Below are 25,220 nucleotides of genomic sequence, written 5' to 3' on the forward strand. Positions count from 1 at the left end.
ACTGGTAAGAGCTGTTCCTTCACTTGGTCTTCTTACTACATGTTATTTGAACCTCCAAAACTTTAAAACAATATTATGTATGTTCTCTACAATTTTTTTACATAATTTGCAATTAGTAACAAATATGTTGACACTGTCATTTAACTAAAATTACGAATTTTGAAATTAATACGATTTTTTAAAAGGCAAGCGAAGCTTAAGTGTTCCTTCACTGGTTAGTTTACCCTATATAATTTTTAAAATTGTTTTTATAAATATTGTGAAAATAGTTTTATAAATATAGTATATTAAAAACTGAAAAGCTTTTAACTTCTTATGCTCATTTAATTCAATGCAATTTTTTTAAAAATAAAAATGACATTATTTCTAAAAACTTCAAGCATGATTTCGAATTGTGCCGACATTTTTACCACATAAAATCTTACACAACATTTGCTTCTAAAAGAAAAATTATTTACATAGAGTTTTTAGATAATTTTTTACAATCCCGGAAACTTTTTGATCTTGCTACTTTGTCTTCAGAAATAGAATTACTATATCTAAAAAATTGTTGTAGATACAGAAAATATTTTTCTAGTCATAGCAATTAAATGTAATGCATTAAAATTTTAATTAATCAGAATTTATTCTACCACTAATTATAAACTGTTAAAATAGATGTAAAGAGCAGCTACTACGTTTAATTGTATCATATTCGATTTATTGCACTCTTGTAATGAAGCGGAGACCGTGTACAAGAGCAAAGTATTCAACGTAAAGAAAATCAAGCAAAAATTTAGCTATATTCTTAAGATTTAGCAAAACAGGGTTCCCAAGATCTGGAAATTTTTTTTAAGTCGTTGCAAAAGTGAGATATATCTAGATGTTTTAAGCCATCAATAAATATTTAATTTAAAGGAAATATATATGAGTGCGAAAAATAATTCTGGTATCATTTCGTAATTCACAAATGAAAAATAAATGTAAGCATTTTTTAGTAATAGTATTGAAAAATCGTAGCTACCACTCATTTATTTTTTTAAGGTCATGATGAAACTGTAAATGGTTTATAAGAAATTCAATATGTTTCAAGAATTTCTGCTTTTTTTTCACTTCTACTGAGAAAAATAAATTAACGATAACAGCAATTGTTGGAGAGTATGTTGCTATGAAAGTTATGACTTAACACATTTTGATTTTTCCAGGTCGTAGCACCCTTATGATATAATATACTACTTTAACCATATAGTAAAAGGAATCGGAAAATTAGATGAATTCCAAATAGATAGTTTCTATATTTGGTATGATATTATGTTTTAGGAACTTTATTTGACATATATTTGTAAGGATTTTATTTATTTAATAGACTTTTTTGTACAAGATCTTACCATTGTCCGATGTCCCAAAAGCATTGATTGCCTTACGGACCCACTATAAATATACATTAAACCATAATGAATGAGGTACACCATGTAAGTTAATCTTGCGAATGGTACAAAGCCTTCCCAACTCAGAAAACTGTTGATGATTCCTGAAAAATAAAAGTAAAAACGATTATTAACCCATCTTGAGACAGCTTTTTTTTTAAGCAGACAGTACTATTTTTCGAAAAATACTTGAAATTGCCATCACAGAAGGTTAATTGTTAGCTAATTGTTAGTTAATTGTTACATACCAGCCAATTTTTAATCCTTTCGAGGTTGATTTTGCCCTGTGGTAGTAAAATGGAAGTTGTACTTTTAGGCAGAGACAAATACGTTTTATTTTGAAAAATCTTAAGCAAGCAAGCATGTTTGTATCACATATTAATGTATATGCTTTATTTTTTTTAAGAATACTGCTGATCAGAAACATAAAACTTAAGTTTATAAATGTAAGGATAGCATACATTTACTACCAGGTTAAATAAAAGCAAAATTTTCACTCGAAATGCGTATAAGTTGGCAGGTATGCATTTATTTATATGAGAATACTATAGTGATGTGCGAAAAACGAACGAATCGATATTTTAATCAACTCTTTTTTGTGAATCGATTCATCAAGTTCGCTTTTCAGTCGATTCTTTTTGTCAATAATAATTTAAGAATCAATTCTTTTTGTTAATATTTGGTATTCTACACTGTATCAGCTTATTTAGAGTTAGTACTTATACTTGCTAAACATCCGCATATGCATTTCCTACAACATTTCGTTTATACAATTGGAGCATGCTAAAAACCCAACGCAGTCGACTAGACACAGGTCCATTCTCACTCGATGATCATGTCAATGACAATCTAATTGGTTGAAAATATTTACACGTGAAAAACTTGCCAATAAGGTACTCGTATGTATGAGATTTTTCGCAAGCGAAAAAATCGCATCCAATATGAATGGCCCCGATTTCAATGTTAGCGCACCACCGGTCTCGAGAGGTAATTAATAAAACGGACTCATTTGAAGAATGAAGGGAATTGAAAATGGTTATTAATGCAATGCGTACTGCATTCTGATGCAGTGAAAAGTGTCCATTGCTCTATTTTTTTCTTTTCACCTACGAAATTAATTAACTCTATTGATAAGCAGCAATTTAAAAATGGCAACAACTGAAAAGCTGTCTTCTACAGTTTTGATTCTTCCTTTCAAATAAAAAGAAATTAAAGGTGTGAAGCCCAGATATTACTTTTCAGTACTTTAGTATTAAAGAGCGTATTTTTTCATAAGCAAGGTTAACTTTCAATTTATAAATTTCAGTAAAAGTAAAGCAAAGCAGAGTTTTATGTTACCGTTTATGCTATGCCAAGAAAACAATTGAGAGCTATAGAAAATGAAACAGTTGCGCTGATTGGGTAATGAACTGAAGTATGAATGCAAACCTCTGATTGGATGAAAATGAGTTGAAAGGGAGGAAAGGAATCGAATAAACGATTCAATGAACTGTTGGTCTATCTCTTAGCATTAAATGAATCATGAAACTAAATAATTCGATTGTTTCGAACTGTTTCCTATCCCTTAACATTGAAATCGGTTCAAAGAGTTCAATTGAACTTCTAAACAATTCATTTGAGTCGTTTCGTATCTCTTAACATTGAAATCGTTCAAAAAGTTGATTTGGACTTCTAATCGGTTGTTTTTAGTCGTTTTCCCATACCGTACCCTTTGGGGACGGGTAATTAATAAAAGCATTCCTACAAAATCAGAATCAAGATGTAAATAAATAAAAAACGGTTGCTTAAATGTTGGCGTTGCTAATTTGACAGACTTACTTTGCTTTTACTTTAATAATTGTTAGTTTAATCACATGTATAATCAATGTTAGTTCAAAGTATAACTAAATAATTTTATTTTGAACTAAAGTAATGGTGAATTAAATAAATCAAACAATTTTAACCCCACCCACAAATAAACTGCTAAAGAACTACTTTGGTTACCAGTTTTATCTTCTTACCCTGATTGATACGGTTTTGTGCTGGCACGTATTTGTGACAGTCGGCGAGAAAGAGTTAACATTACATTCGATTCATTGAACTGTGTAAACGATTCTTTGAGTTGGTTATTCGATTCATTTGAGCGTCTTTATATCTTTTAACATTAAAGGAACTGTTTTGTGAAGCGAATCGATTCTTTTCAGTATTATTTTATTTTCTAAAATTAAAGGATACCTACAGTGGGTTCTTTGGAATATTTTTTGGCAAATTTATTGAATATTCAATTCACATCCTTTCACTTTTTCAATTATAAATCCAGTGATTCTGTTAAAACAAAAAATTTTCGTTTTCTTAGGGGGGAGGGGATGAGGCAATTTTTAAAATCTCTTTTGGTAGGAGATCAGTAATATGTCACACCACTCTATACGATTGTTTTTCCTTACTGTAGTTTGTCATTTGAAAATAAAGTACGAATTGACAAACGAGGAAATATTAGACTTTCATGGCTTCCTAAATAACTAAAAAAAAATTATTTTAATAAAAAGAAATGTGTCTGTATATGTTTTTATCTTTGCATTTTTATTGTCTTCGTAAAGCGAAAATTCAATTGGGTGGTGTAAGTACGGTATCTCCCCATCAGCCTTGGAGGAATAGGTACCCCTGTTAATCGAATTTTTGAATCGGTTATTTATTTATTATTTTTGTTTAAGTTTTAAAACGCAATTTAAACTATTTATTATTTTATTTCAGGTCATACATTTTGAAATTTTTTTTTCATTATATGTGAATTTACCGCTTTATTTTTTTACGAATATCTTTATTATTAATTATCGGACTTTATATTGACCAATTTTAAAACAAAAAAAAATTACTTTTTCATAAAATTGTATTTTCTGACAAATATTATAAAAAATTAAAAACATTAAAATTCTAAAAAAAGTATGGTTACGTGGAAAAGTTACAGCTGTTACACAAGATAGTAGTTTATTGCCATCCAACTAGAACATTCAGCTTCTGCACTCTAGATTAAAAGCGGTTCCCAAATGGTATTCCGGGGAACCCTAGGGTTCCGTTAAGAGTTACAGGGGTTCCACGAGTTAGTACTTTTTATAGCCAGTGATGAGTTTCAAAACCTCAGATTGTATTTAGATACAATCTATAATTTATTTAACATTTTGTTTGCATTTATGAAATTAATTCTGAGAAAATATCAATAAAATAGAAATGGCATTTTTGAAATGAAAATATAATATTTCTAATAACAATAAAATGAATAAATTATGAAAAGGACAGGTATTCATAAAATATTGCATTCCTCATCATGCTTTTCCGATTAAAATAATTATCTTCTTTTGTAAAGAAATATGTTTCCTTAATGACCATTTTCAACGTTTGAAGCAGTTCTTCTAAATTTTCATTTCGAAGTAAACCATAATTCGGCTTATTTTAACTTATTTACATTATTTATTTCAAAATTTATTTTTTTTCAACTTAAACACTAAAAAATAATTCATAATTATACTAAATATAGCACAAGAACATGAAATTTAACTTTCGGATATTAATGACAAAACGATGAAAATTCTTCCTTCTTCTAGTTGAATATTTAAAAAATAGTTTTTAATAGGCTATAACGTTCACTATTACCTTAAAAAACTTTATTTATAAAGTCGGAGGATCCGCCGAAAGAAGGTTATTTATTTAGGGTTCGTAGCCGAAAAATATTGGGAACCACTCTAGATCAACTAATTCAGACACTAAAGCAGTCTAAACTAATTTGTACGACCTCCTCTTATAACGACTCTTCTATTATAACGACCATTTGAAAAAAAAAGAATCGGTCCATTTAAATGAATCGATTGGCACATCACTAATACTACTGATAATTCCGAAAAAAAAACAATTATTAGCCATTTTACTATAGCTTTCTTTTAAAAAGATTTCCATTTTTAAAAAAAAAGTTTATATTCATTGTTAATTTTTATTTATATCAGAATACTACTGGTAATTCTTAAAAAAAAAAAATTATAAGCCTATTTTGATACAGCTTTCTTTTAAAAAGACATTGCTGTTTCTCGGAAAAATTTAGAGCGCTATCACAAAAGCTCCACTGTTAGCATTTATTTCGCAAATATACAACATTTTAACAGAAGTCAACTCAAAACATCTTCTTGAAGCTAAAGTGGTAGAAAATTTTTGGGTTTCACAGTGGTGACTTTTGACGTCTACTTAGAAATGGTAACGGAATATAAGAAATTAATGGAATTACGTGTGAATTTTAAAATTATTTTTGTTTTTAAAAAAATTAAATAAATTTATACTACGCATTTTCAAATGGAAAGTGTAGAAACAACACAAGATGATGGAATAAATATTGCTAATAACCCACATAAAAAAAATTCAGTATCTCAGATATAAATAGTTTGAACCATTGATGGAAGCTTCTTACAAAACGCATTAAAAATATCGCAATATTTTTTCTCAAACTGCAAAATGTGAACTTACCGCCTTGTCCCCAAGTACACGATAATGTTATAAACGCTAAACACAGACCCCAAGCCAGTCTGTGAGTGGAGCCATATAAAGTTGAGACAAAGACGTCTGGGAGAGCGTGAATTCCTTGGTTCCACTTGTAAGTCAAAGTCATCATAGTAAAGAATGTAATAAATGACAGAAACCAGCCTATGGCATTAATATGCTGTTAACAAAAAGTCTAATTTAGTCTGCAGTTATAATGAACAATGTCATAGTGAGTCAAAATTCCTGAACTATTATTTAATGAAATTATTTGCATTTCTAAGTGTTAAAGGAATTTGAATTATTAATTAGCTAGCAACTGATTATTTTTGCGCATATTTACTCCAACATTATACCTAAAACAAAAGTAAAACTTGGCTCAGAGCTGCCAACTTGTACCGTTTGTAAACAGTTTGTAAACCAACTTGTACCGTTTGTAACCGTTTTGTAAAAGAGTATTTTCTTGCGGTAACGAAATTTTAAGTTATTTTTAATAATTTTCATTGTAAGTCATTTTTCCCACCACTACTCATCAAAAATTTGAAGTATCAAATATAATGTATCTCTATTAATCACGTGGTTACTTTCCTAAAAAGTAGGGGTAACTATCCTTATTTAACAAACTTTACTGTTTAATTCGCTACCAATTTATTAAGACTTCTGCAGAAAGCGAAGCAGTTTTCAACCCAGTTTACAGCACCCGGGGACGAACTCAGTTTTTGAGTTCCCTAGCAATATAATTTTAGACAAGAGGGGGCTTCCTGGGACTATTTTAAAATACTTAAAATCAAAACTCTACCGCCCTTAGCATCGGATTGTTAAATTTTACAATGTTAAATTTTGCATCTTATTAAATTTTACAATAAAATTTTGAAACAACAAAAAATGTTTTTTAAAACAACGTAAATCGATACCTTCCTAAACTTTAATTCAATTATTTTTTTTAAAAATTAAAGAATATATGTTCTTAATACAGTTCCTATTACAATTAGACGTTAAATTTACAAACACTGGTTTTTATATTTTATTTAATATTATATTTTAAAGGAGACGCAATATTATATAGTAGACGCAGCAATAATCATAATCCAGCCTCTAATGCACAACCAAAACACGTCACTAAAAATAAAAAAAACTAATATATACATCTATGATTCGACCAATACTTTCATACGCATCACCAGCCTGGTCTACAGTTCCATCCATCCTTGGATGGATAAAAATGGCATTTTAATTAGGCTTTCAAGTGGTCCGAAATTGGAAAGCTTTTGCATAGCTTTTGCCTTACGCTAACAGTAACTCTACCATTATTTTCTATCCCTTGGAGACAAGGTAATTTGCAGAAAATTTTCGCTCATGCTCTGTAAAACTCAACTAACGTTAACGTTAGAGTTGCGAGGAACCATAACCCTATTCAGATCTCTATAATAACTTTACTTTTTACCCCTTTAATGTTGTAATGCAATAAAGGGGAAATTTTTTTATTTATTCGTTTTCTTAAATGAAATTTTTCCCCTTCGAATATCGACTTTTAAATTTTGAAAAAAGCTAAATTTAGCTATATCCATAATAAGTTGATTTTTTACCAAAGAAACACTTTTGTTCGAAACGTATATTCAAAGAAAGAAACATTAATAAGTTCAATTCGTAGTTTTAAAACATCAAGTGTCAGCACACTGCGATTATACATATTTTTGTTGATATATTTCTCCCTTATGCTCTACTTATAAAGTTCGAAGCACTATAGAAAAAGCTTTAGGGGCGAAATACTTTTCACTTAAATATAACTAAGACACATATTAAGAACAAAAATATACAAATTATTTCGCTAAAAATGTCAAGAAAAATTGCATACTTTGTGTTTCTTTAAAGTTTAAAATATTCATCTGAATACACTAAAGTAATTGGTCTAAAAAAAGTGTTGACAAAATATTTCCTTTTATATCCACTTACAACCTTTCTGAACTAAAACGACAATACAGTCAGGAATAAAAGTAAAATGTTTTTTGATACACTGAAAACAGTTGTAAAACAAACAAACTTAATACTTCTGGTATATGCCCTTTTCTTGTCGCCAAGATGTAACCAACAATTAATCCAATAGCACAAACAGGAAGGTGAAAATGAATTTGTGTGTATCCTTTGACAGCATAAAAAAACCAATCACTGTAAAAAAACGCATTTAAGAACTTAAAAAAGTATCTACAACAAAGCAAACTACGAAATATTAAAGTCAAAATATTGAAACACCTATTTGATTAGTCCTGCGTCTTGAGTTTGAGTAAAAAGTAAGCAATAACTTATACGCATTATGCGTTGGTCAATAGCGCATTAAATTTTTTCGCTATATAAAATGACAATTTGGGAAAAAATTACTTTTTCTAGAACAGTAATAACATAAAATTTTTATTTTTATTGCTTCAAACAGAAATTTTTAAGCAATTATCTCGTTTTTCTAAGTAAACATACCCAAAAGTTTAGAAACTCCTGCCCTAGCAGTTTAAACGAGTTCTATATTTATTAAAATAAAAATTAATTTCCTTTAATTTATTCGAAAATTAGGAGCATTAATTTTAAAATGAACTTCTTATTGACTAGTTTTTTATAAGGAAACTTATGAAGTTAAATATTTCAGAAAATTTAACATTAAATGACTTACTCGATATTCAAATATGAATGAAGATAAGTTGGTGGAAGCTTGTAATAAAGATGAGAACATGCTGCTAGCAAAACACTCATGATGGTTATCAATCCAGCTAATAAGAATCCTCTTCCCGGCCTTCTACATTAATTATCAAAAAAATAATAATATTCAATTTTGCACTTTAACTATTGAAGTAAAATCTGCAGGATTTGGACAAAAATATGGAAAGAACTCTATGTAAACACTCTTTCTTTTCACAGCAAATGCTTTGGTAGGCTTAATGTGATAATGCTTAAAACTTTTAGAAATAATGTCCTTTTTATCCATGCAAAATTTGCACCTGCCAGAATGAATGTAAGGAGTCAAAAGATTTTTTTTTAAATACCACTATAATTTTAAAAGCATCTTTATATCTTTATCCTATAGCATATTAATATTATTTGCATATATTAAACCCCGCACCACCCTTTCCACATCCTAAATTTTTAGATTTATTAACTTAGATGAAGGAGCAGATATCCCCTTAGCTTAGGCACTCCGATGAAACTGAATCAGTCAGTCAGCTAATATTATTTGCCCATCTCATCTCGGCAATACACCACTCTTTGCACTTGTGAAGCTTCGGGTTTTACCCCAAGGGGTGGCCAGATTTAATTGTATTGTAATTCAGTAAATTTTTTCGATGTATAAGAAGTGTAAGCTATTATTTCCCACTCACATTTTTGCTTCGTCAACTCTCAACTCAGCTTCAATGAGATGAATGAGCCAGAGCCCCTCTCAGGGCTGGCACTCAGATAAAAACCGCAAATTGGAATAGGTATAAAGAAAATACTTGCATGAAGTGTGCCGAAGGGCACTACTCATATCTGTGCGAGAAAGCCCGAGACTCACCAGCCAGATGCTACAATAGCATGAAGGACCATATTTCGAACTTATCTCAGTGCGAGTCCCGCCCTAGTAGAAAAAGCCATTTTAATCACTAAACCTCCTCTCCCAAGAGGTTCACCCCCTGAACACTGATGATTTCCTGAAATCAACGCCTGTCTACCACCATTGATGCTGAACTTTTTTTTCCTTCTCTTCTCTATTTATTTTAGACTCCCATCCACCGAATCTACATTATCGACTTTTGATCTCCGATGAATCGGTTAATGCTATTTCCAACGTTACAAAAATATTTGTTATTACATCTAAGTTTAAGTGTCCTCATTTTAGTCGATCGGCCCAAATACTACATATGCTAAAATGGCATTTTCACTTCATGAACTTATGCAAGTAGGTTAGTCATGTGAAATCGACCAAAATATTTGTTGGCTGAAGAAGCATCGTTTGCATAGAGCTTAATCCCTGTACTACATTCGCTTGAATAAAACGCTATGAATCATTTTTAGCATATTTACTAAATAATTTTGAGATGTAAATAATTTTCTGGAACATATATCATCTTAGAGAGATTAAAGACAGATAACTGAAATTTTTCAATTTAATCACTTATAGTTTTAGAAGCTGGAAATTCCTATCCAGCAGAATGTATCAATAATATAAAATTACGTATCTTGTTATGAACTGTACTACTTAAGGTTTATAACCAAACTAGTTGCTAATTGCTCCAGACAGCCGATAATTATTTTCAAATGGAAGTCTTTAAGGTATGATTTTTGGATTATTGTAAGTTCGATTTATAGGGTTTTTACTCACCATTAGTTGCAAACAACTCAATGAATTATGTAATACTCTACTTTTTTATATGTAAGTTGGCGAAATTTCGTTTGTAGTTTTCAACCGTTTTTATTTTTAAATTTTTTTTACCTTATCCGGAGCAGTTAACATCGTTGGAAATTTTCATTTACTTTTTGTGTAAACTTGCTACCACATTTTTCATTGAGGCTTTTTTTTTCCACTTTTGCAAAATAAGAGGGCGGCATGTAAACAGTTAAACCAAAAATCAAATAAAAATCAATAATTCTTTGTTTCTCTTAACCCTTTGCATTCGAAGTCCTTTCAACTGTTAAAAAAATGGGCGCAAGCACTAACATTTTGGAAGAATTTTTGTAATCTCACCTTATAAAATCCGAGGATCACTGAATGAAGTCGTAACTAAACATTAAGATGAAAATAATTTCATAATTAGAGTGAAGGGTACTTTACAGGTGACTGACAGTCACCTCTCGAGTGGAAAGGGTTAAAACTAGGAAAATTCTTTCACAGAGATTAGATTTCAGGTTATTAGCATAACTAATTTCTTATATTTACTTTGTAAGCAGCACAACTTACCTTCTCATGATTGCGCAGACATACAAACTCACTATAAATATTTGGGTGTCTGTAGATAAGTACCAAGTCCATCCTAAGCACTAAAATAAATAATCCAATCATATTCATATATAGATATCCCTGTTACAGGTACTATAGTAAAAACTAGAGGGACACCAAGAGGACTTAATAGAAAACTAGAGGGACACCTAGAGAGCTTAATAGAAAACTAGAGGGACACCTAGAGGGCTTAATAGAACACTAGAGCAATACACAGAGTACTCTTTTTGAAAATTAGAGGATAATCTAGATTTTAGTGGTTTCTATTCCTAAGAGCCCTATGAATTCAGACAATATTTCACTGCTTATGATTTTCAAATTACTATTATTTACGAAAACTGGTTGTAAAATTTATGTTCAATTAGTTCTTTATTAATTGATATTAGTCTGATAACCATTCTCCATATTTATTTTCATCTTTTTTATTCATCTTTATTTTCACAAAAACAACTTTTTAGCTAATTTTTTTCAGTAAAGCATGAGAAAAATCAAATCAAGAACCTGACACTCGTGGCCGGTAAATTAAACTGTCTGACATAAAACGCAATTTTAAGACTATTATTTATAACGCTACATGATTAAAAGATGTCCTTCTTATATTAAATCTTTCCAAATAATTTATAAAATTGCAATTAATAATTTTTTCTAAAAAATAGCAACCGATCGTAGATTAATTTCTTCACAATTCCTTTTACTTTATCTTTTATAAATAGTGTATGAACATCCGACCCAATTCTTAGTTTACGACTATCAATGGTAAACTCCGTAACCTTGTAATTTTGAACCAAACCCAGAAGACAAGGGATCTCCGGGATCAAACAAACCTTCTCTGAGGACTTTTTGATCGAACTAACCCACATATGCGTTACTTTGAGCAGAAAACCACATACATTCACGGTAAGCTAGACGGCATGGTGATTCTAATCCATGAACTCTGGTCAGTGTGAACAGAGAACAGAATTCGTACTTACCAGACAGGGCTGTGATTCGAACCTGGGGCATCTCATTGTCAGACGAATGCTCTATCCCTGAGCCACTACAGCTCAAATTCACAAATATTTATGAGCTTTATTAAGTTTTGGGGTTTTGCTCAAAAAAGTTCGAACATTTAAGGTTTCATAGCCCAAAAATCTAAGAACCGCTGATCTAGAACAGCGGTTTCGAATTTTTCTCGGCTGCGGAACACTAAATAAACAAGTTTCATCCGACGGAACCCCGACATCATAGTTTAAATAAATAAAAACAAATGCGTTACTAAAAGAAATAAAAGACTACTTTATTTTGACTTTTGGGCTTTTTTATAATTATTAAGATGAATGAACTTTTTTTCATCATTTTATCATTAATAATTTTAAATTACGTTTTATTTATTTAAATTGTTGATAGTTGAATTCGCAGTCTCGGAGTATACCTAAACTAGCTAAAAAAATGTTTTTAGCTATACTCCTAAATATGTTTTTAGCTATTTTAGGTAAAATAAGAACTGAATAAACTTTGAAAATGATTATTAGGGAAACATATTTCTTTATTAAAGAATTCAGACATTTCATTTTGATTTGAAAAGCGTAATGGGAAATAGTATTACAATTTTTTTACAGATGCATGGCCTTTTCATAATTTCTCTTCATTATTGTTTGAAATATTATATATATGTATTTTTTAAAAAAATTCTTTTCTCACTCTTTGGCATTTTACTTTAAATATAATTTGAATAATATAAGTAAATAATGGAATATTGATTAGATCCAAATATAAGTAAAGATTTAAAATTTTTTTTAAAGTGTAAGAAAAAATTTAACCCTCGGAACCCCTTTAACTCCTCCACGGAACCCTTGAACCTTACGGAACACCGTTTGGGAACTGCTGATCTAAAGGGTTTAATAGTAAATTAGAGCATTAAAAACAAACTTTTCAAACACCGGGTTAACTGCTTAAATAAAATTCTTTAACTAAAAGCTCAGTAACTAAATAAAATTCATCACGTAAATTAAGTTTAAAAGAATCTTGAGAAATTAATAAAAGTTCTACCTGAAAGGAAATAATTTTGCATTTCAAAAGGATGTTTCAAAAACTAAACCACAACGTAAGGAAAACAAAGTTTTTGGATCTGATCAATTAGAAAATTTTGTCTGAGCCGAGAAAACTCTTACATAATCAAAGCTGCCAAGTTTCTAGCCTTTCTAGTGGTAACTAAGTTTACGTTTTGGTGTTTTACTTTTTATTTATTTGAACTTATTTTCCACACCACTACATATAAATGATTTAAAAGTTCATATGCAACGAACTTTATTCTAGATCTTTCGTAGGACGATCGGGTCTCTTCTTTAACAGAGTTACACTTTTTGTAATGATCTTAACGTTATTCATTATGAATATTTGTTAATTCTTCCCATTTTTTGTAAATATTTTTCCTTCCTGTAACTTTCGTTTCCCCATTTGTAAATATGTCTTGAACTTTTCTATACAATCAATTATTTGTTACTTTTTACCATAGCGAAGTGCCATTCTTTTTCTCTACCTTAACATGAGTCATTATTTGTTGCATTCTATGTAATCTGTCTATAGTTTTTGCTTATGTTCTCATTACAGGACGAATGGGAAGAGGGCCATTATTGATTTCAGGAGGCCAGCTAGACCAAACAGACCAGATCTGGATCTTTCGTGAATTTGTGGTGAGGCTTTAAAAATGCTGTCAAAATTGCCAACAGTTCTGAAAGTTTTGGGTTTTAAATGCTTGCAAATTAATCCGCTATACCACAGGCTAATACGATTTCTGCGAGATTCTGATTCGACGCAGTGATTTTTGTTTTCATTACTTTCTCTTTAGTGTCCATTAATGAATTGATCTGCTTATAAGTTACCATATGGTTTCAATCAGCCTAAGCGTTACTGGAATCATTCGTTTTTCATAGAGACTTGCAGAGCGTTTACTTACTGGGGACAAGAATTTGGAAGCATAATGCTGTACAACTTGACATTAAACTTTACCTTGATCTTCAAAACTTACCGTTTTCGACGAATAGAAAATGTTGTTAAGGTAAAACAAATTCCTCCATCCTCGTTCTAGGCAATTCTTGCTCAAGAAATCAGCAACAGTTTCTTTCCACAGAGGTCCAGATCCAAAACGTCCGATAATCGCAAAGAATGCTACAACTAGCATCATAGTTGGAGTCAGCCTATACATCGAGAAAAAAAATAATTTTGCACAAAATTATCAGATTTTTTAAATCCGAAAAATGTTACACCTTATTTATGGAATTGCCTCTTTTTCACTTTATGCTGTTAAAATATTGTAATTTTAACGAAAGTAAAAAGTTGTGCTTTTTAGTTTTTGACATCCCTTTTAGAAATTGGTTTAAGGGTTCATGACAATACGATAATTCAACAAAGCGCATAAACACTTTGTGAATTGTCAATCATATATTGTAAAATAGTACCCACTCAATATTTTAAATTTACTTTTCAGAAATTTTAAAGAACTGATAGTAGTACTATTCTGAGCAATTACTTTTATAAAGTGAAAGGATACAAGATATTTTTTCAATAAAATTATCAATACAAATTGGTATTTCTTTGATACAAATTTTCAAACTACCAGAGATGAATCAAATAAGAAATAGTCTGGAATATCTCAACAGAGAAAATATTTGAAAAAGTTCAGAAGGTTGAAAATGTTAGTTTTGATTTAATTTCTGGAGTCATTTTAGCTAGTAATAACATTTAAATACTTTTATTCTCTTGAATTGCAAGTGTAATTTGGTAGACTGAAATAATTAAAATTTTTCGCCTTGGTTTAAATGTATTCGAAATTTTTTTTGGATTTCACCACCCTTATCTACCTTACTCAGTCACAAATTTGTCAAAAATATATTTCAAAAATATATTTATTTATTTATTTTTGTGCTTTTAATACATACTTGCGTAAGAAGCATTATGTTTTTTTATATGCTATTAAAAAATAAAACTGAACCATTTTGCATAGTTTTCCGCAATACAAATTTTGCTATTAAAAAGGAGATTTTTAAAAATTAAAATTTTTAATAAGCTAAAAATAAGCTGCAGTTTGAAGACTGTGGTGATTTGGCCGATTTCGCAACAGAATTTTTGAAGTCGAAACACTGCAAAATTACTGCAATTTGTAAACTGCAGTAATTTCGTAGTAGTGCCAACTTCAAAATTTTTACTGTTAATATACAAAATGTCGGTATTTAGTGATGCAATCTATTGTGAGCGATAGAAAATACTATAGCTTTTGTTTAAAAAAAATTCCTTTTGAAAAAAAGTTTTGATAGAAAAATTACTTTTATCTTAATCTATTCTCAGGTTAATTATCTAATTAGGAAGTATAGTACTTGTGAAAGTTTTCGTCGGGAATATCTCGACACATGTATCCTGGGATTCGAACTCGCTTCCTGTCCGGCGTGAGATTGACCGATTAGCCCTCTCGGCTAAAGCCCTGTGTCAATCAGGTTGCAAAAAACTAAATAGTTTCATGAGGTGGGTCTTGTTGGCAAGGATAAGTTTTTGTTTGTTAAATCTAATAAGGTGTAAACACAGTTAATACATTTTCTCAGAGTTAACAGTTTGAATAGCATCATTTCATAGTTATCCAATTGTTTTGATTGTATACGGTAAAATAACAATTAAATGAATTATTACTTAAGAGTGTTTTTTATTAAAAAAATCCTAACAATGTAGATTTGAGTTTTTTTCCCTATGTTTTGTTATTTTTCTTTTAAGTTTAATTTTTAAAAGCAAGGAGCTTTTACGAATTTTTAAAGTAAGCAGTTTTATAAATATTATGCTCATTTAGGTTCAATTGAAAATACCATGAATTATTTTTTTTCAAACAAAATTATTTGTTTAATTTATAGAACTTTATTTTCTAGCAATTAAAAAGGTATATTGTTTTAAATTGCCTAAATTTATTTAAGACAAATTTCTGAAACAGAGTGAAATTAATAAATTTTTGATGGAGAGCTAAAAAATCTAGACTAAATATCCCTTTTCAAATTCAATTTTTAAATCTCTTCTGATATAAATTTGTTTAAAATCCAAACTAAATATTTATTTTAATTAGACGAAATAAGTATAATTTTTGTTCTGCGATTATCCTAGCTTAGTACGAATTCGAATAAAAAAATTAACTAATTAGCATTAACTACTTGCCTTTACTTTAATATTGTTTTTATCATAAACACTTTGCGCAAACTTAGTTTTCTTAAGTCAAAAAGAAAGAAAGAATAAAAATAATAAAAACACAGAAATATTTAAATACCTAATTTTAGGCATATATTTAACTATTTAATTGTGTCAAAGTTTTTGACGCTTCAAATTACAAATAATTACAATTAAATCAAATATGTATTTTATGAATTTTAACTTTTATGAATATAGTTAGTGTACGTTATTTCCGTTATCAATATATATGTTAAGAATTTTCACCTAATTATAAGAAATTAATATATAATCAAAAAAAGAAAGAAAAAAAGACATAAACATTCTAAAAAGTTTATATACCAACCAGGAAAGCAAGATTGAAGACATCAAACTCTTTCAATTTTACAACAATACAAAGTAACTGCAGTTTTTCTGCAGATTCATCAGAAAGTATACTTTTGAAACAATGACTGCATAATTACTTCAAATTTACTGCAAAATAACCACGGATTAAGATAAAAATAAATTACCTGAGATACCTTTTCAGAAATAATTGTTTCATATCTACTTTTCCTCTCATTCGGATGTAAACATATGAGAGAAGAACTGAGCTTGATAAGGAGAAAAAAAGAAAGAAAAATACTTGAATAGTTTTATATACTATGGTGGTGCATTAGTTAAATAGAACAATAGGAAATGTGATTAAATTCAAATTTAAATTATCGACTATAAAAGTACGTTTGAGAGTCACCCTAAATGTTTTTTTTTATTTAAAGAAACGGAGCTTAACGGAATGTTTTGGTAGTTCGTGCACCCTTTTTTTTATCAAAGTGATACATACTTAATTTTCTTAATTATTCAATATCTCTGCCACCTTTCATTATGTTTATAATCGTATAAATTTACGAAAACAATCGCCTTGACGTTCTGTTATATTGTTAAATTAATCAGACGTGAAACAAATGCGACAGAAAAGTAGCCGTTATTAATTACTTTAAATTGATTGCTGCTTTATTATTGGCACCACTTTCTATATTTTTAAGCACACGTTCCACCACTGGAAGTTACTAATGTGATAAAATAAGTGACTTCAATCTGCCAGTAGTTTTAAAAAAATTTCCAGTTCGTAGAAACCCTGTTTAGATGAAGAATTATTATAGTAAACAAAATAGGATGCCTCGTGTAATTCGTGTGACGCTACATGTAATTCTCAGCCAAAATGTCCAACCCACATGAGTATTACAGTTACAATTTTTTTCAAAACAAATACAAATGACAAAGTCCGGATTTTGCTCCCTTGGGTAGTACTGCCCACCACGCGTAGATGCCTGCCCCTAAGACTCATTATAAATTATGATTATAAATTCTGTAAAGATTGTTCGAGAAAGTAAAATCGGCAGTAAGGACCGTTCTCCCTGAATGCGTAAAATATAAACTAATAGAACTATAAACTAATAGACTCGTAACTCATAATTTATAGACTAATAGAATTAAGCAGCGCCTCTTAACTCATTTATTCTCTCTGCATTTTTTTTATCTATTTATCTGTTTTTTTGTTGTTGTTTTTTTTCGTTTTCTTTTTTTTCTTGTTTTCAGGAAAAAAGTTCAACCATTTCTGGTAAATAACAAAAACTGTTAAAAAGGAACATACACGTTTCAAAAACAGTTTCTGATTAATTTATTTATTTAATGATGCAAATTACCAGCAGGCTCGTATGCTCATTTACATAAGTAAGACTTATAAGCCTTTGCCAGTAAGAAGAGAGATGATACAATCCAGGAAGATACATTCAGGATTTATCTCAGCATCTTAATTCTCTTAGAGCATTCAACTTCAATTTTAGGAATTGAAAGCAAGTTCTAACACAAAGATTACTTTCCTAAGTCAATTTCATGGTCTTTTTAATCAAACCAAATATATTGGCTTTTTAAATCGAAGCTTAGAGGTTATACTTCTCACAGAAGGTATTTGTTTTGGAAAAAAAAAGTATGTATTTAATGACCACGTAGTTGGTCAATTTTGCAGAGTGTTATATTCCGCTCCGAAAAAAATTTAAAAATGTGGCACACTTGTAAGACACAAAGTAATAGAGAAATAAATTTAATATAGACAATAAACATTTATCTACAATTTTATTCACAATAATTTACAAAGTAACTCAAAAGTGTCTTGCCATTTTTTACTTTTAATGGCATGGAATAGTATAAATTAAAGTATAAATATTAGTAAAAATTTATATTCCTCCCCTATCCGAAATGAGCATTTTTTTCAGCGTTTGAAGAAAAATGCGGTAAGTTCACCTTCAAATGTTTGTGACCGAAAACTTATATTTTATTCTAAATAAAATAAGCAAAATTCAAAAATTCTAGAGCATTAAATTCCATTTTCAAGAAACAAAGTTTTTCAAAATTTTGTTCCAGATTCCTCTGCATCTTACTCGAGAAAAAGTAAATCATAATGAATAGTTCACAATCAAGAATTGTATAACTTATTTTACTTCTCCTGAAAACAAACTATTTGCAACTATTTTTTTTAACCTTTCCTTCCCACTTTCAGGCCTGATGGATGTTGATCCAGGAAATTGCTAGTCAATGCTTAAGCGATGCATACAAATTGCATTTTATTCAAACTTTAAAATTCCTTGAACTTCTCTTTTACTTCGTCTAACGTGTGATAAAAAATATTCAGATTTCGAAATAAAAACCCTATTTAAAAATAAAAGAAAGCGAGAGCATAAGATTACATCGCATTAACCTAATTTTGCACTCCGATGTAACCTCTTTGGCACCATCAACAGTTACTACTCTAAAACTAAATTTTTATAACATAATAATTAGTAACCACATCAAAAACAATTTGAACCTTAAAGACCACAATACAAGACAAATGGGAAAAAGGCCGCGAACGGCCCCAGGCGCCCAGATATATTTCGATGATGATGATGAAAAACAATTTGAAAAAGCGTGAAGTTGCCAACGAAAAATGGAAAAATGGAGGTACGAAACAAAAAACTCAAAACATCCCTGCCGCAAATAAGGGTAAAATACCAGGAAAAAAAATCAGGAAAGGAAAATCAGTGTAATATGCATTTCCACGCGTTACGGAGAGGTAGAAATTGGTTTCATAAACAAGGGAACTTACATTCAAATGAGTGAAACAAGATTCCAGAATATCAAGATGAGCTGATGTGGCTGGAGGGGAAATAATTTTAGCATTAACTACATTTCTCTAATTTAAAAAAAAATTATTTTTTCGAATCCAGTTGGCATCTCTGCCTTTATAAGCATGTATATTTTTAACTCCTGGAAACATAATGCAATAGCAGAGCTAAAGGTTTTAGTATGAACAAACGTCTAAAAATAACGAAGGCTCACAAAAAAGATCACAATCTGGAAAACCTATAATTTTCTCAGCAAAATATTAAGCATAGAATATCAATCTGAACACAAAAAAATAATAATTGAAGTTTTCAACAATTTGCGGAAGCTCCCTCCCTCTTTCATACTATGGAAACACTTTACCCTTGCTGTTTTTTGTTACAGCAATACCATGCCAGCCCTCACACTTCAAGACAAACCTCAAAATGGCTGGACGTTAATGGAATATGTATTTTAAAGTAGTTGGCTTCATACGCTGGTCTTAGTTGAAATTACGAGTGAAAATTTCATAAAAAGGGTAATCCATGAAATTAAGGGTATTAAAAAAATCCGAAGTCACATTAACTTAAGTGAACTAATCAGTAGGTTTTGCTATGAATTACTTAGACAGCACTACTCCATTGTGCTGCTTTATGTAATCTGTTTCTACTAATGTCCAACTTTATTTTTCTTAAGCAGCTAACCAGCTGTTTGGTGGTCAAGAAGTTGGCTTCATACCTGAAAAGTTACGAGTTCGAATACCGCTTTTGGCATGAGTGTAATTTCTCTTTTTTCTGGTTGAGGTGATGTTGATCCTCTTATACTTGATGACAACGAAAGCAAGCTCAACAGTGAAGTATTAAGAGGCCGTATGTTGCCAACAGTGCTGGCCAATGAAAATAAAAATCGGAAAAAAAATTTATGCAAAATATTCATGTTTCTGTAAATCGCCCAAAATATCTGAATTTCCTTAAACTTATTTTCAGAGGTGCACGCTAAATAAAATGTTTAAAAACATTCATATGATTCTACAACAAAAATGCATTTTTACTTCAAAATAAGCATATTCGGCCAAGGTTACAGTTAACTGTTATACATAATTTAAGAGATTTTCTTGAGATAGTTCCATAACACTGAAGAAAACGATCCAACCAAACGTCTTTAAAGGTATAAGAGCAATCCGTTTATTTATTACTTTTTCTTTTTCTTTTTTTTGTTAGCCGAATCTCAACATTTATTATTTAGATAACCATATTGCAAAGCTTAATTGCAATATAATAATGCAAACTGTTCATAAAAAGTCTTAAATTGTGATGTCGCAAGATTCAATGAAACTCGAGAATAGGCATAATAAAACTCTGGCTGCTTATTTTTGTAGCAGTGCTTCTTTATCCAGAACAAAAACTATTTTTCTTTTAACTCCAATTTGCTTTCCACTTACAAGAAAGTATCATCTTAGAGCCAAAATTTACAAGATGGATAGGATAAATGTTACTGGTGATGATAAAAGAAAATTACCTCATAAAGAAAAAGTTTTCAACCGCTAAAAATCCACATGGTACAGTCTGGGAAAGGAAATCTTTCACCAAGTCTTGTCTGTGGAATACTCCATCTGAAATCAAACGAAACGAAATGTTAAATTGATATCATTGTTTAAGGTCATATGTTTTTGACACGAGTTATTTTCAAACGTGTAGACAAGTGAAAATGTATGCATATAAACGCATACCCATTTCTAAACTTGGACATTTAGACAAAACATAAACTAAACTAAATATGCAATTTTGAAAAAAAATATGCCGCTTTCAAAATAAACTTAATATCAAATTTGAATTCCCTACACCCGAATTAGGTAAAATCAAATACTTACATGAATGCAACAAAAAATTTGTCCCCAGGGTAATCTGAATATCTAATTGCATAAAATTGTGTATTAGATTACTAGACCCATAATTATGAACATTTTCAAGTAGAACATATGAAAGTAAATACATGTGAGGAAACTTTCGTTAAATTTCAATTTAATTAATAATAACATCATAAGGCAACAATGAATCTATCATTTCTTTCGTGCCTTGCGTGTTTTACATGGAGATTCAAAATTAAATTGTGAAATTAATTACACATTTTATACGAACATTAAAATGTTCAGCTGAATTTGTAGTTTATATTCGATTTCATAAACTAATAAAAATGAACGAAAGTTTTCCTTCTTTTTATCACAAAAATGTTCTCCATGCAAATGTCTTTACAAACCTGTATCAAACATGCCGAGATATTACAGTACGAGATTGCAATTACAGTATATTAGGATTTTCCGCAGAGGACAACAATGACGGATTCTTTGCAATACAAAACGTGAGCAGGGTGGAGCTTCTTAACTGTTTTGGTTTGATGTTTATGTTTGCCTCTAAGCAAAAGAAAGCTCCTAAGCAAGGAGGCTAATGTTCAACTATGTTTTGGGCACATTTGAGAAAGGGTTTACGTTTTGGATTTAAGCATGATTAAGAGTTATCTAAGTTACGTCACTATGTGAAAATTTGACTTGTTGAGGATAATTGTTTAAATAATTAATTGGCGCAATCCCCAATTGGGATGTAATCGCTTAGCATCATAAATGAATTATTCTAATCAAAATTTATAACATATGGACAAGATTAAAAACAAGGTAATGGGAAGCAATAGTTAAAATTATATGCTTGCCGGAAAATATAGTTATTTACAAGTCAAAAAAATTATTCGAAAGACTATAGTAAATACAAAAGGAAAATGAAATTGAAGAGCCAACATGGGGTCCTCCATGGCTGTCCTCTGTTTCATAGAAGGGTTACTCCCTAATCAAATCTGAGTAATAAATGTCTATATACAGTATTTACAAGCTAATATTGATTGCTTGTTAATTCTTATTAGTATGTAAGATTTACAGACTAGTGTCTGAGAGTAAAAATAGCATTACCGGACTAAATTTGATGTTAAAATGTCATTAAAATTTAAGACATCATTGTTCTGGGCTTCTATGCAGAAATTGATGTTAAGCTTTGCGATGTGGATATTTATGCCTTCGATCTCTTGTTTTATCTTTAAAGTGCTTGTGACTCCAAGAGCTCCTAGCATCCATCTGATAATCTTTCCTTCAGTTGTTGAGAGTTTATTTGTAAGGTGTTGATAATGGAGATGCATAAGTTAAAATAGGATGAAAACATTTGAGACTTTTGTTGCTAATGCTGATCTGTGAGTCAGGATGAAAAATTGGTCAGAATAAAATTTGTGCTTTTTGAGCAGTTAATTCGATATGATCATTTCATATGTATTTATTATTTGTGTTAAGTCCTAAGCACTTTGCTTTCTTGTTGCTGTTTCTAATGACACTTGGACAAGTCAAGATCGTCAGCTATAGCTCTTGCGAATTAAGTCAGGAAGGAGCTTCTTTCGTTCGACTAGAGAGAATCTCTAGGGTGAAAGTGCGACTTAGCTCAGATCGCCGGGTAGAAGGTAGCACCACTCATTTGTAAGGCCACTTGCACAATTTAGACATAGATCTGAATTGAAATGAAAATTTTTTCAGATCCCTGTACCCATGGTGCTGTTGAATGACTGACCGCAGGACTTTGAATTCCGCTGATTTTATGAGGATATATGTACTTGTTGAGTCTTAGCGGCTTCGATGATCGATTCCCGGCCAATTTTCTTAGTTTTGAAAATAGGTGTTTATGCCAGATTCTATCAAATGCTTTTGCGATATCTTACATTTCTTTATTGTATAAACCTTTATCAATGAATTCGGTTATTTATATTTTGATTGATTGGTGTTGGAGAGATTTCTCCTGAATGCATACTGCATACTATATCCAATCATCTATCTAATTTGATGATAATTCTCTACAGAATGGTTTTCTACGCCTAATTAAGACTAGAAAAAGAAGAAGAAAAGATACAATACGAAAGATTTTTTATTTCAATATGAGGAATTTTTAGAATCTCTTTTTTTATCGTAAGCATTCTTTAATTTAATTTTTTTAGAATCTAAAATAATGCCACTTCACTTAAAGATACTACTATTATATGTACAAACCATAAGACCGATACCAACTGATGCTTCATCTGCATGGTGCAGAGCACCAGATAACTAGCTAAATAAATTTGACAGTTTGAAATATTACAATTCATTACAAATGCTCCATACAACGTCAGGAATCAAACTTGAGAAGATGGCTTAAACTATCTTTTTATCTATCAGTATATTGCCTCATTGAATGCCAATTTTTCAGTAAAGCAAAAAAATTTGACGAGGCAAAATTTAATATCTTCAGCACAGGATCTTAAATGAAAATATCATACACAGCACATTAACATCATTTTTCTTATCATGTACCTGTATTACAACAATTATTATTTTTTTATTTTAATTTTTATGCCGACCATGACTATATGACTAGCCATGTCATTATTTTTTCACTTTGAGTCGTGTCATATCCGATGAATCAGTGAAAGTCCACCCGGGTACTGAGCAACCAGAACTATTCAAAGTCGAAGTAGAGCCATATCTACTTATCTTTAAAAAGATGCGGAATATATTATTAAAAGTATTATACTATTACATCTCACCATTCTCCAAAATTACAACTTCACTCATGACAAGCAAAGCACCGATATCCTGTGGCAGTGTTTCTACCACACAGTGTGCAATCGCTTCTACCACTATGACTTATAATTGATATTATTCATATATAATATTTCGCTTAACAGTGCCAGTTGCCCCACCTGGTATCATAAAAATTATACAGGCCTACTTACATAATAGAACTTTTCAAGTTAACTTTAAACACATGAAATCAACCAACAGAAAAGTAACAGCAGGAGTGCCCCAAGGAAGCATTCTTGGGCCCATATTATTTATATTATTTACTCACGACTTTCCTGTCGACAAACAAGACTTTAATAGCATCACAGCACTTTTCGCAGATGATACTGGAAACGTAGTGAAGTCCAAAAACCCCAACATTGCCCTTCGAAAACTCCAAGAAAAACTGAAGGAAATCGAAACATGGTGTCTAGACTGGAAGTTCAAAGTAAATGGACAAAAATCAGAACTACTAATCATCCAGCATGAAAGAAAAACCATCCTCCCCAAAAATCAAGTTGTTCTCTTTAATGAAATTATTCCCATAGTCAAAAGCGCAAAATATCTTGGCCTGGTCATAAACAGTAAATTTAATTGGAAAGATCACGTCAAAACAGTTATCAACAAAGCACAAGCAGCATGCCACAGATTACAAATCCTTCTTCATCAGAACCCTAAAATGGAACTTAGACTTAAACGTTTACTCCATATCTCAATGATCCGTCTCATCCTAAGTTATGCATCTCCAGCTTGGTGCAACATCTCCACATCACTCCTTAAAAAACTTAAAATATGCCAGAATAAAATCCTCAGGAAAATAACAAAAGCAAGATGGTTTATCAGAAATAAAAACATACATCGCGACCTCAACATAGATTTTTTGGATCATCACATTGCAAAGCTAAATTTCAGATTTTTTGAAAAGACCGTAAATTGTGACACAGCAGGAGTCAATGAAATTTTTACTTTTGAAAACTTAAGAGAAGACATAAACCTCCGGCCGATGGCAGCTCATTTTTGTAGTGACGTAATTTTAACTAAAATACAAAATATTCAATTTCCTTATGGGTCATTCTCACTGAAAAGGTATAAATAGACGAAAAAAATTTCTTAAATTAAAGTAATTAAAAAAGTGATAAAAATTATATAAATTCCTTTATTTATTTTTGTTATATGTCCTTATAATAATGGTCAAGTTTTTTATTTTATTTTTTACAAGATTTAAAATATTTTAAATTCTGCCTTGTCCACGGAGGAGATGTAATAGTCAACGGAGGAGACATTTTATGTTATAAAATATAAAATGTCAATGAAGACTAATTCATTAATTATTGGGTACAACTGATATGAGTTTAACATTAATAAGTAAATAATAAAATATTTCATTATTAGAGATAGAGCTACTTCCGATTAATCATGCTGCTATGAAAGGAAACATCCA

General features: G+C 30.4%; 1 protein-coding gene across 1 annotated transcript in view; it reads right to left on the reverse strand.

Moving 5' to 3' along the window:
• Positions 1-25,220, reverse strand: part of LOC107445356 (nose resistant to fluoxetine protein 6) — a 63,674-nt gene that overhangs the window by 5,955 nt on the left and 32,499 nt on the right. The window contains exons 8-15 of the mRNA XM_043043794.2: positions 20,677-20,770; positions 16,551-16,631; positions 13,868-14,036; positions 10,822-10,901; positions 8,563-8,685; positions 7,952-8,069; positions 5,892-6,084; positions 1,368-1,510 (exon numbers count right to left, since the gene is read on the reverse strand). Of these exons, the coding sequence (XP_042899728.2) occupies positions 1,368-1,510; positions 5,892-6,084; positions 7,952-8,069; positions 8,563-8,685; positions 10,822-10,901; positions 13,868-14,036; positions 16,551-16,631; positions 20,677-20,770 (1,001 nt within the window). The remainder of the gene's footprint in view (positions 1-1,367; positions 1,511-5,891; positions 6,085-7,951; positions 8,070-8,562; positions 8,686-10,821; positions 10,902-13,867; positions 14,037-16,550; positions 16,632-20,676; positions 20,771-25,220) is intronic.

The sequence above is a fragment of the Parasteatoda tepidariorum genome, chromosome 1 (genome assembly GCF_043381705.1).
Source record: "Parasteatoda tepidariorum isolate YZ-2023 chromosome 1, CAS_Ptep_4.0, whole genome shotgun sequence".
NCBI classification, from domain to species: Eukaryota; Metazoa; Arthropoda; class Arachnida; order Araneae; family Theridiidae; genus Parasteatoda; species Parasteatoda tepidariorum.